General features: G+C 27.0%; 2 protein-coding genes across 2 annotated transcripts in view; one reads left to right on the top strand and one right to left on the bottom strand.

Annotated features, from left to right (window-relative positions):
- LOC112597685 (sushi, von Willebrand factor type A, EGF and pentraxin domain-containing protein 1) overlaps positions 1–3,251 on the top strand; it is a 29,409-nt gene extending 26,158 nt beyond the window's left edge. The window contains exon 13 of the mRNA XM_025343851.1: positions 1,561–3,251. Within this exon, the coding sequence (XP_025199636.1) occupies positions 1,561–1,945 (385 nt within the window). The 3' untranslated portion in view covers positions 1,946–3,251. The remainder of the gene's footprint in view (positions 1–1,560) is intronic.
- Positions 3,252–5,136: 1,885 nt separating this feature from the next.
- LOC112597677 (ATP-dependent DNA helicase Q4) lies at positions 5,137–10,100 on the bottom strand. The gene is made up of 14 exons (XM_025343840.1): positions 9,908–10,100; positions 8,607–9,843; positions 8,383–8,519; positions 8,216–8,312; positions 7,917–8,146; positions 7,591–7,845; positions 7,217–7,516; positions 7,034–7,145; positions 6,796–6,971; positions 6,421–6,732; positions 6,179–6,329; positions 5,640–5,826; positions 5,446–5,572; positions 5,137–5,382 (listed from the first exon to the last, which is right to left on the bottom strand). The coding sequence occupies exons 1-14, from the start codon at positions 9,998–10,000 to the stop codon at positions 5,137–5,139; spliced, it is 3,660 nt and encodes a 1,219-aa protein (XP_025199625.1). The 5' UTR covers positions 10,001–10,100.
- Between the last annotated feature and the right edge of the window lie 3,290 nt (positions 10,101–13,390).

Raw genomic sequence — 13,390 nt, 5'->3', positions numbered from 1 at the left:
CGATGGTATACACTTCTGGCAATGCCGTTCCCCGACCAGCAAGTCGGACGGCGTCAGTTCTCTAGGGCGTATAGAAGCCGAGCTGGCTATTTCTCTAACCCGCTATGACAAATATAACCGCGCACCGATAAACACACTATAACTTTAACGTGTACCCGTGGTACCAAAACCAAACAAAAACAAACCTACCCGAAACCCATAAGTCTAAGGTACGACTGATGATATGTATCACCGCAACGTTTTCTAATCGCACTGTTATTGTTATTGTTATTATCGTCATCATTATTGTTGTTGTTGCTGTCGTTGTTGTTGTCGTTGCATTGTTCTCGTCCGACTGTCGTAACGATAATAATAATATTGCACTATGGCGCACCGTTTTTGACGCACGATATTACGCTTCTGTTCTTTGCACGCTTTTATACTTAGTGTTATGGGTACGGCAGCACGGGATTATTGCAGTTTCGAAGTTGGATCGGTTGATGACCACGGAGATTCGCGTTTAGGCGCGCGCAATGAATACGGTTTGATGCCGGTGTAGCTCGAAACGTGTTAAAAATTGTGGTGGAGGCAGTATAGCGCAGTGTCTAGAATTAATTCATACTGCGATACGAATTCAAATTACCGAGTGAAATTCTCAAAGACAACGATGGTTGTCAAACAAAAAAAAAAAAAAATCAGTGCGCACGCTTGTACTTTTCATGTGATGTTTCGCCAGAATATAATGATTTTTTATTAATGCCAAAATTTTAAAAAGGTTCGACTTTCATTCAAGCCAAAAATAATGACGTTACACCTAATACCTTTGATAGTTATTACTAATTATTAATAATCACTAAATCAAAACAAAATATGAGATACAACGGAAATCCACACATTTCAATTTTATAATAATTACATTTTATTAAATTAGTAAAACCTTAAACAGATAAATTATTATTAATTCTATTGTGAATCAAATATCAACAGAAAACATTTAATAGTTACCTATGTCCTATACAAGATTGAGTTTTCGATTTGATACCTAATAAAAATTTATGAAATTTAAAATGTTGCTATAAAAAATATCAACATCAAAACATATATTTAATGTTTGATATTAATATTTATGTGATGTATTTAAAGTACTTATTTGAAATTTTAAAATGCCAAGGATTTCCGTTCACCCCCTCTCACAACTCACAAGACCCAAAATGTACTTATGTAAATCAGGTATGGTGTATGCCATGTAGATGTACCCTATACGTATTAAAATATGAATGATTGGTCTTTTTTATAAATATTTCGTCGGTACGTTTGATGACGTTTACATAAATTACTTTTATTACGCTCTTTACTTTAAAAAAATTAGTCAATTCCCATGATGTATTATAATCACGATGATAGTATCGAGATTATTTTTGGCGGCAAACGAAAGTCGGACTTTTTTTTAAGGAATAATAACTGCAAGTCGACGGGCTTTAAACGCATCACTTTCTCAGTCACGATATAATATAATTTACAATGTCTACCTAAATATTGACGTAGAATTTTTTTTTTTTTTTATCTCGTGCCCATCCGCAGGAACCGCAGTGCCAAACATTACCGGCACCGAGCGTCGCCGGATACTAACACGGTCGCCTCGCTGGACTCGTCCGGTTCCGAGAGCCGGGGCGGTCTGAACCGGTACTACAGGCAGGCGTGGGAGAACCTGCACCAGTCAGCCGCGTCGCCCAAACACTCGCGGCCGCACCATCACCACCATCATCATCACGCGGGCGGCCGGCGCAAGGACACCGCGGCCGAGGGGTCGCCACGCGTCGAGAGCATGCGCGACGGGTCCGAGCTGGTCGTCAACGACGTGTACCATCCGCGGTCAACAGCCGGGCCGATGGACCACAACAAGAAGTCGTCCAGGCATCACCACCACCATCACCATCACCAGAGCAGGGCGGCCAACCGGTACTGATTGATGGTGCGCGCGGACTGCTATAGTTATTACGGATGAGATTTAGACGTCGCACGCGACTTGTACCGCAGTATAACAATAATTATTATTTGCAGCAGCTGCTGACGTCGTCGCGCGGTCATAATAATAATAATAATATTATATAATTTATATACAAACACACACATATACATATATATATATAGTTAAACGTTAGTAAGTTGTTAGGTGTAAGCCTACTTTTATTATTATATACTAATCACGACCGAATCGCTCGTTGTTTCGAAAATTATTCATTCTTTTGGAAAACTTAAAGTACTTGCATGACCTATACGCAATTAGGCATATAATGATATATCATATGGGTATTGTTTTTTTTCAATCTTGTCGACTGAAATAGAATACACTTGTTGGAAAAAAAATTAATGTCCCTATACCCCTCACCTATCATCTACAAATATCGAATATTGTGAGCAAATTGTTTTGTATCAATAAACATTTAAAGTTTAGATGACGAGCGGAGTACAGGCAGCTGACCGCGAAATGTTTCGCCGTGTACCCATCGTAGCCTCTAAACTTTAAATGCTTATAAATAAATAATATTAAGTTTGCAAACGTTTTCAGTTTTCCGGAATAAATATTTCAAAAAATTTTCGTACTTTTCGTAATAATGAGTGTTTGCAGCTGTTAAAAAACCGCAATGTAACGAGCACACTCGTTTCACTGCGATTCAGCGTGTCACATAAACATTAACGGCTTCAAATCCCTCAGTTTTATGAATACCAAAGACTTAAATAGGTACTATTTTTTTATTTAATACGAGACACCATAAACAATGATAAAATCGATACGTCTTCCGAGGAAACTTGTTCCACGAATTATTTTTATTTTCTATTTATTTTTTCAAAATATTACTTTTTGGGTGATTGCTTTGATATTTGGTTGAACATATTTGTATAAAAGATAAACTATGACAAATATCTTTTGTACAATCAATTAACAGTGATTTTAAATTATCATTGAAGTTGGTTTCAAATAAATTTATTTTTGATTTAAACAGATATCAAAGCATTGGTGATTGCTTTATAAATACAAAAACGTACTTCGAATAAAAAATCGTTATATACCAATCCGACATCCCGAATTAAATGATTTATTATTATTTTATTTTTTTAACTAATGGAATTTCCACACAGCTATAAAGTTCACACCTATATTTCATTCACCTAAGTTCTAATTGGTTTACAAAAACAACAGTTAATTAATTTACATTTAAAATCATTAACTATAAAAAAATGCAATTATTATATTTAAGTTCTTTGGATAATCCAAATCCATATTTTTGTATTATTTAAAATATAAAAAAATTAAAATAAAAAATCTGTAAATAAAGTATACTATATATTATAATATATACATTAGACATAAAATGGAATATATGGCAGTTAATTTATTTTAGTGGATAGTCTTATATGTACCTAAATACATTATTCGATTTATATTTCTTCAAAATACCTACTTCAATACTTAAATCCTTAAAAAATTTAAATAAATAACCCTTCAGCTTTTAAAAAATAAAAAATTGTATCATTTTATTTTTTTATTTGTTCATCTCAGTTACTTTATTACATAATGCATAGTATTATGTAGTTGATTCTCGTGCCTACAATTTTTTTTTTAATTTTAGAATACAATTATCGATGACTGACAGTTAAATAAATAAAGCTTTAAACTAATCGAAAAATTAAAATTATCATTTTTAGTCTCCTTTTATTGATAAGATACAAGATCCCCTATTTTATATTTGCCAAACATTGAACGTATAAGTATATAATAATTTATAAATAATATGTATTATTTTTAATGTTACCTTTTTTGACGTTAAAATTTAAGTCAATAATGTTTAAGATTAATAAGTATCATTATTAAAACATTAAATAATATTTATTATTATTATTATTATATATATATTGTGAATTATTTATTTATTTATACATTATACTATAATTTTTTTTTTCAAAAAATAAAATTTAACCACAGAAGGTATAATATAATATACTATGGTTATGACAAACATGTTCAATTAGATAATATGTTTCTTTTTTTACCTAATCAACAGAATTGTAAAAAATGTAAACATATTTTTACTGCCAAAGTTAATTGATTTTATCTATATAAAAATATAGTATTTTAATTTTGTTTATCTTTAGTTTATTTAAATAATTTAATTATTGAATTGTGTAAATATAGTAAACATAACCAAAGTATTGTAATATATTTTGACTTATATATCATCTGTGTAAGTTATTCCTTGATAAATATATGTTTTCACGAGTTGTATCAGCTTATATATTCCATAACCTATAAAGTCATGTCATGTAAGTAACATTTATACATTTTAAAGATAAATTTAATTTGATTTATTCAGTTGGTCAATTTTTATTATAACATTCAAGACAAATATCGGCTTACAAATATATAAGCCAATGATTTTAATAAAAGATAATATAGAATCTCTATTGTACTTTAATATTATTAATGCATTTGCATAAAGTTATTAAAATGTGAATTATTAGAGCCATATACTAAATTAATTAAATAATTATAATATGAAGAAAGTTAACACATTTTAGAATTGTTAACCTTATCAGATTATTCATAAATTATATTTTCATTTTATCAATTAATAGTAAGTATAAATGTATACAATTAGTAATAAATTAGGCAATTTAAAAATCAAAATACAGCTATGGTATAAAACAATTTTTTATTTATAAAACTTTACGTACACAGTTATATATAATATAACCTATATTAAAATACAACATTCATCTACAAATTGTTATACCTAGCCAGCTGGACTCTTAGCTATCAATACATAATGAATATTAGTAAATAATGAAATGAGTCATTAAAAATGATGTCTCTTGAGTTTGCATGTGAACTGAACAGCTGTTTTTATTCTGGGCCTAGTATATGGTATTATTTTAAGATATTTTCTTTAACAGAATTGTAAAAATTTAGAGTTTTAAATTTTTTAGATTAAATAATGAAATTTAAAAATATTTTTAAAAAAAACAAATATTTACTAAATTTATTTATTCCAAAATATGTAAAATTGTCATTTATCAACATACAAAAAAAAAAAATAATCATAAATCTTCGATAAAATTTAATAAATTAATTTAAAGAATAAAAATATTAATAAAAAATTATTTTAAATTAGAAATTATTTGTTTTTGAGCAATTTTACATACAGTATTAAAATTAGTTGTTATATGAATACGCCAAAATGGAGATCGTCCCCAAACATAAGCTGGAAAGTTTGGACTTTCAATACCGTGAAATATTCTAGCTACAGCTCGAGCAGTAAACTTACAATCAATATAACTATTGAATATACGGTTAACATCAGACGCAATTCGGGTTTCATCGGTTATATTTAAAACTGTTTCATCCTAAAATAATAACATTTTATTAAAATAAAGTCGTACATCTAATTATGAAATTTAATAACATACATGTTCTTTTTGAATAAGCATTGATAAATTGTCAATGGTAAAATATTCCCTCACATAATTCTTTAATTTTTCACATAATTCTATATTAATCTCATCACAACACTCAATAAAACTAGATGTTGAAGACCTAGACAAAATATAGATTCATAATAATAACAAATATTAATAAAAATAAAAATTCAATATCTTCTTACCTCATAAATGTATCAAAACAATTTTGTAATTCGGAAAGTGATTTTGTTTCTTGTTGATGTGATATGCTATATAAATTGCAAAGAGTTGAATCTAATTGTTCTACATCCATATTGCCAGGGGCTAATACTCTAAATCCTAGACAATAAAATTCAACTGCCACTCCACTTTTATGAAATTTTCCATTGGCTACAAAAATAAAAAAATATATTAAAATATTTTATGAAACAAAATTCAAACACAATAAATTTTTTGTAGGTTTGGTTCAAGATATAGAGGGAGAGGGATTGTACATTTTTAATGATTTATTACCAGTTCAATATTTCATTTTTAATTTACACTTAAATTAGATACAAAAGACCAGAGCACTAACAGGTGTTGTTAAAACAATATCTGTAATGGAGTAAATGGCTACTATAGATCTATTATGCTAATAGATAAAAATTGTGGGTAGATGATACCTTGTGTAAACTTGGTTTGTTTGATAAAAGCATTTTTTTTTAAGTTCAGTATTAATGCACAAAACAGATGAAAAACTTACTGTTTGTCCATTCTAAGCTTTTTAGTTCTTTTTTAACAATACCACTGTCCCATCCTATGGCAGAAGCTACTTCAAATATTGAAAATTCAAGCTGATTTGATGGTTTTCTGGAACTTCCTTTCAGGGCATAAGCAACAGCAAGAGGTGGACACTATATAAATTTAAGTGATTATTTATATATTAATAATTAATACAACTTTATTAATTTTCTATATTATATTGTTAATGAGAATTTTACTTACAGTCTTGGATAAATTTTTTAAAAATAATGGTCCTTTATAACTTGTAATTTTGCAAAAAATATAAGATAATGGCAAATTTTTTACCAATTTCTTAGTATTTAATTCAAGGTAACACAATAATGTTTGAATATTTTCTTGTTTCATATCTAAAGTGGAAACAGTATCTTCTACTTCAAAGACTACTTCATGTTTTGTACATTCATTTTCTTTACATTTGCACTCAACAAACACCCTTTCAAGTAATTTTCGAATGGACGCACGATCAACAGAATTTGAATATATATGACGACTTAATTCAGCAATATCATTCCCCTTAAATAACATAAATATTTTATAAAACTATAAATGTAAGGCACAACTAAATAGAAATTCTACTTCAGATTCCAAAAACATGTGACAATGTGCCACATTTCCATCACGTCCAGCACGACCAATTTCTTGTACATAACTTTCTAAACTTTTAGCCATATTATAATGGATGATGCCCTGCAGATCAGCCTTATTTATTCCCATACCAAAAGCAACAGTAGCCACAACAATCTTAAGTTGACCTAAATAATAATAATTATTATTATTATTATTTGTTCACAAATTAATATCTAAATTATATTACCATCCATAAAATACTTTTGTGTACGTTTCCTTTTGGCCGCAGTTAATCCTGCATGATATGGCTCAGCAATTTGAGATAACTGACCCCGTTTACCATTAGAAATATGCTGAGACTAATTAATACACATATAAATATATTTATAATATAATACAATTTATTTTAAGTTTATACATGAAATATTACCTGAAAAGTGGTTCTAATGAATGAAGCAATTCGTTCACATTCTTCTCGCCTAATACAATAAATAATTATTGATCTACAATTTTTAAAACGATTTCCATTTAGTAAGTTGATTAAGGCTTTATCACGATCTTTATCTCTTGACACACTTAACATGAGATTATCAGGTAAAGGAATATCTTTAATTATCGAACTTGGATCATCATCCAACATCAATTCATTAGCAATACTTGAAACAGTTGAAACAGTAGCAGTCGCAGTTAAACCCAAAAACGTTTTAACACCAAATTTTTCTCTTAATACCTAAAGTGGAAAATTTAATAGAAACTCTTAAAATTAAATTTATATTGTATATTTTATATTATATTTAAAAGTACTTGACAAATCATGAGGTAAGATGGTCTAAAATTGTGAGACCATTGAGAAAGACAATGAGCTTCATCTAGACACACAAATGCAATAGGAGGAAGTTTTGATAACCAATCTGTATTAAAACCAGAAACAATAGCCTCAGGTGATACTAAAAGTATTGATAGATCTCCATTAGTTAGTTTTTCTATAATAATATCCCGTTCTTTTGGGGTCTGATTATTATGCAAACATGCTATATTTACTGCACTTATTCCACCAACCTTAAACATTTTTTTTTTACATTTTTAAAAACTATATACTTAATATTAATATGTATTTGATTAAAAATTACTTGATCTTCCATCAATGATATGAGAGGAGAAATGACTAATGTAATACATTTGGATTTTTTACCATATAGGTATGCTGGTAATTGGTAACACAATGATTTTCCAGAACCTGTTGATAATGTGACTAGAGTTGAAAGACCCGAAAGAATTCTCATTATTGCTTTTTCTTGACCCGGGCGGAATTTAGTATGACCAAATAACTTTAAAACTTCAAATACTTCATCTGGAGTGTCTGATATTATTTAATAAATCAAAATTATATGAAAATATCAAGGTATATATTATATAAAAAAATAAATACCAATAATATTATTATCTTCAAGAAGTTGATACACTGGAGAAATATTTTTTGTCTTGGTAATATCTTCTAATAATGGAGGGTATTCTATTGAATAGTCCTAAAAAAAAAGTTATTATTATTAGCATACAAACTTTAAATTGGTATTTAATTTCAAACAATTCATATACTTGATTTTTTGATTCCCGAGTCCATTTCTTACAATGAGCTCTTTCTTTTTTTTCACGAGCTAATTGTTCAGCTTCTTCAAGTGTAAGATATGGACTGTCCTCTTCACCAATTTCTTCCAAAGGAATTAATTCATTGCCTATAAAAAAATAAAAATAACAATAATAATAAGTAATTATTATTAATCTTTTAATAAAAATGCTTTTAAATAATTATCAAGTCTTACTTTTAATACAATTCTTAGAATAATGCCCAATATCTCCACATTTAAAACACTTTAATAATGTTGTTCGATCTGTGGCTGAAAAATCTCCACCAAGTTCCTTCTTTCTATTTTTCCACTGTTTTTTTTTATAAGTAGTAGTTTTAACCGATCGTTTACCACGACTATAAATTTTTCTTTTCATATCTAATTTTACAAAGTTTTCACTAGCTTTACCATTAGATATTTTTGCTTCTAACATTGTTTTTTTTTTATTGTCTTTAATTGATAACTTAACATTGTCATAATCATGAGTTTTTGATATTTTTGATTGTACTGTACATTCTTCAAATTCTTCATCAGAATTATAACGTTTTTTTGAACTTCTTGAAATGTCATTATCCTCTAGTTTAGTTTCCTGATCAATACTATTTTGACTATCACTGAATTCTTGAGCCTTAATTCTTTGAGATGAATATAATGGAATATCTTGTGTTTCATTATCACTTTCATAAACAATATCTGTATCACTTTCAATTTCTTTTGTTTGTTTAAAATCAGATTGATTAATGATTGAATTAGTTATTTTAGAATTATTTTCATTACATCTTTCCAACCAACCTTCATCTAATTTTCTATTTACTGTCATCATTTTAGGGGAGGCCTTAAAACTAATTGTTGATTTTTGTAGTAAACTTAGAGGCTGAGGAGTATAACTAGAGATATTAGAAACTTGAATTGTACTGTTTATTAATGTATTAGAATCTGCAGCAATAACAGATAAATTAGAATCTTCATGAAATGCACTATCCTCTTGTGTGTTAGAATCATTAGAGGTGATGTTGGTTATATTGTCGGGAGCATTTTGAGAACAATCAAGTTCACTAGTTTTCTTTTTTACAATACTTTTTCGAGGATTTCTTTTCTTAAAATTACAACCATCAAATAATTTCTTTGAAAATTTTACAGAAATGCTATTTTCAATTTGCTTAACTTTAGTTGGTTTTTCAGACTTAGGCTTATTACTCAAATGTTCACCCCAAACTGATGGCTTATTAATATCAACAGGTGGTTCATCATTTAATGGTTTATTTGCTAGTGTCTGGTCATTAATATTGCTGAGAAATAATGTTTCATCAATTGTAGAATCATTTGCATCGTCTAATCCACCAATTAGAGTTTTTTCAAGTAGAGAAGTTTTCATTTGCCAGTACATTTTGTAGGCATATCGCACTTTTTGTTCAGCTAACTTTATATCCTCCTAAAATGAAAGGATATTTTTTTTTAATTTCTACAAATTTTTACTTTAAAATTATTTTAATTACCTTTCTGGGATTGCGACTGTTAGTCTTGATAAACTCATTTTCCCATTTCTTCACAATAAATTTGTACTTTAAATATGGATCGCTTATTTCCATACTTAAAAAGAAAGCTATAGATTGACGACTTACAAATGATAATTATAACTTCAGTAAACTAGTTAAGAAAATTGTAAATAATACTAAAAAATAAAATATAGTAAATACTAAATAGTAAATATCTAATTAATAAAAAACTTCAGTTGTCAGTTTTTTTGAGTTTTGAAAGGTGCAGTATGACCAAGTTTTAAATATTGATAACGTAACACATTATCATACAATATGATTATCAAAACTTATCAATTATGAATCTTTGCTTTCAAAATTAAGGTTCACATAGTAATAGATACTCTATGGACTATGTTAACGTTAAGGCTGTATCACTAAAATTCAAAATAAAAAAAATTAACTTATTTAACTTTTATTTTCAAGGTTCTTACATTGAATTCAACTGTAGTGTCTGTCGACTCGAATTTCAAACTCCATAGTATCATACTTCATACTTTCACAGACATAACATAAAAATAATACATTAATAAGTACCTATTAACGCAGTATTAGATACAGTCTAAGAACTTCATTGTGCTTATTAACATGATATAATAAATATCATATAGTCTGTGATTATATTATGCAATATGCACTTATTTTATCTATAATTATTGCGTATCGAATTATGTGATCAACAAACCTTTTACTTTGTACTTTGTAGTAGTTTCATAGAGCTAAAGTTGTATCTATTCTGTGATTTTGGATTCAATTCAATATAGTTCATAGTTGTTGATCAGTAATCAGTATAATATGGTAATATAGAATAATCACATATCTACTATGATATATTGCACCTTAATCCGTGTTGTAAATATTATTATTATTGTCATTAATATCTAATTTATGTTAAGTAAGTAGGCACTAAGAAATTATTAAAAGTAGATAATATCATTGACATAGGCAATACATTCATTACCCGTATTTATTAAAAGTCATTAATAAGTCGTAACTTTTAGCGAATCTAAAAATCTAAAACTACATTATAGATTAAATTATTTTATTTTATCTATTTTGTGCTTTATAGACTAGATGCCAACACAACAATAGCCTTGATTTAAATAGTATTCGACTAGTTTCATTTATATTATAATCTTATTATGTTCATGATCTCAACTATTAAAAAAAATAATAATACTATGCAATTATAGAACGTGGTCTGTGCACATGTTTTGTCATATTTTTAATTGAAAAACTTATCAGGAACGTTTTAATTTAACAAATTTAATAACTCCACGTACTTCCTTTAAATTAATTGAAATAAATCTAAATATTTTATAAGGAATACGAAAAAGTCAAACATTCCAAAATATTATCCTCAGTAAATTAACAAATGCCCCTCTTGCAAATAAAATTATGCACTATTCAGATCAAAAACTAATAACTATAAATAAAGTATTTAAATCCTTAAATAAGGTTTCTCATTAAAATCAGCTCATAAAAAATTTAAAATACATTAGAATATTTAGTAATTGCCTAGGACGTTTTAAGTATAAGTGGTTCTGAGATCTTCTTCAATGTACCTAATTAAAAGATCAAGTGATAATAAATGAAAGCATCATTAATGGGTGGCTCTTTTCTTAAACTTGTTTTTTTTCTCACATCATCTTTACTTGTAAAAAATATTCTTATCATGCCATTGATACAGATTTTTTATTAAATTTAATAAATAAAAAAATAACATTTTTTTTGTGAATTATGAAACAAATATTATTTGATTAAAATTATGTTTTTGTTTAAAATAAGATTTTAACAACATATAATTTTCAACTCGTAAGTCATTTAAATTTATAATTTTATAGTATGAGAACAAAATACCTATTATGATATTGTAACAATGGTTTTTTGAGCAAAGCAAGAACATTTTTTTATTTTACTTAATATGTACCTATTTCACGTTAACTCTTTGATAATTATTTACCTAATTTATGTCCATGAGTCCATAAAGCCTGATATAATTTATTTTATTTTATTTCTCATGGTAAAATTTTTAAAGTATTTACAGACGTACAGTATATACCCAGTAGTCAATACTTATCAATAATATATTTTATTATACTAGGTACTCACTTTTATAAAGAGTACATCTGTATTTTGTTAGTTGATTGCTATAACTTTTAGCTGAAATTAAAAATGGACGCATTATAGCTTTTTTATTATAAATCAAAATGTATACCTAGTTAATAATAATTATTAGCCTCAATTTTGATATTATACAAAAATAGTAAGTTATAGTCGTATACATAATAATATGTTTTAGTATCTTAATGTATTTGCATTATTTCTTATACTTTTATAAATAACAGGTCTTTTATTATTTAGGCATAAAACAAGATTTAATTTATAAATAAATAAATACTTCATTAATATATTATATTTTTCTAATACGTTACAAAAATATAATAATACTTATTAAACACAATATTAAATAAAATAATATTTTGAATGAATTATAATAAGTTTAGCATCATTGAGATTATACTATTCAATATTCATGGTCATAAATGTAAATATAGATTTATATTCATTCCATGGAACCGTTGTACGTAGGCAAAATATAACTTCTCATACTTCTGATACATCAATCATTTAATTGTGATTAATAAACTTTGTATTATTTGAAGAGATTAATAAATTCAAGTTAATCACAACTGTTATAACATCGTGCATTACTACAAAATACATTGTCTAACACCTAGTAACTCTAGTAAGTAGTCGGTCGTACACTTTACATCATCAAATAATTACTTGATAAACAACAATACACATAAATGAGTTTCTATAACTATGTGTTTGTATTCTAATAGTTTATATTTTATTTGTATTTGCTAATGGCTCTAGAACTTTAAAAGTATTAACTTAAACATCATGTTGTAATTGTGGATATATAATGTATATTATTATTATAAATAGGAACATTCTTTGTTAGAAATGACATTCAGCATTTCACCCATCATATTTTTGACTTTAATTGAGTAATATTCGATATAATACACTGAAATTTTATGCAAATATACATATATGTTTAATATCCTTGTATGCATAAACTTGGTATAAGAATGTATAGCCTTAACAAATATGGACTACTAAATTATACATACTAGACACAATTTAACAATCAGTAAAAAAAAACTTAGTCATTATTCATTACTCATCATTATAATTATTACATTAATTCTTTCAAATTACATATATTTAAATTTAATATAAAAGTTTTAGAATTAACTTAGCACAAAAAATGGGATATATTATGATGATACATTGCCAACTGGACACATTTGAAATACAACAATAGTCATATTATTAAATAATGATAATAATCAATAATAAATAAAAAAAATTCTTATTTTATAATCCTAAAATAAAAATAAGTATTCATTTTATACAATTAAATTTAATACT

The sequence above is a fragment of the Melanaphis sacchari genome, unplaced genomic scaffold (assembly GCF_002803265.2).
Source record: "Melanaphis sacchari strain LSU unplaced genomic scaffold, SCAv2.0 Contig0_pilon_pilon, whole genome shotgun sequence".
Classification (NCBI taxonomy): domain Eukaryota; kingdom Metazoa; phylum Arthropoda; class Insecta; order Hemiptera; family Aphididae; genus Melanaphis; species Melanaphis sacchari.
This window is presented reverse-complemented; position numbering and strand designations above follow the sequence as displayed.

What these genes read in the sequence shown, in the direction of transcription:
- LOC112597677 (XM_025343840.1), bottom strand. Translation starts at nt 10,000, where the DNA reads ATGGAAATAAGCGATCCATATTTAAAGTACAAATTTATTGTGAAGAAA. An exon ending in ACAGTCGCAATCCCAGAAAG is followed by an intron (nt 9,844 to 9,907) that starts GTAATTAAAATA and finishes CTTTCATTTTAG; the next exon opens with GAGGATATAAAGTTAGCTGA. An exon ending in AAGCTTAGAATGGACAAACA is followed by an intron (nt 5,827 to 6,178) that starts GTAAGTTTTTCA and finishes TTATTTTTGTAG; the next exon opens with CCAATGGAAAATTTCATAAA.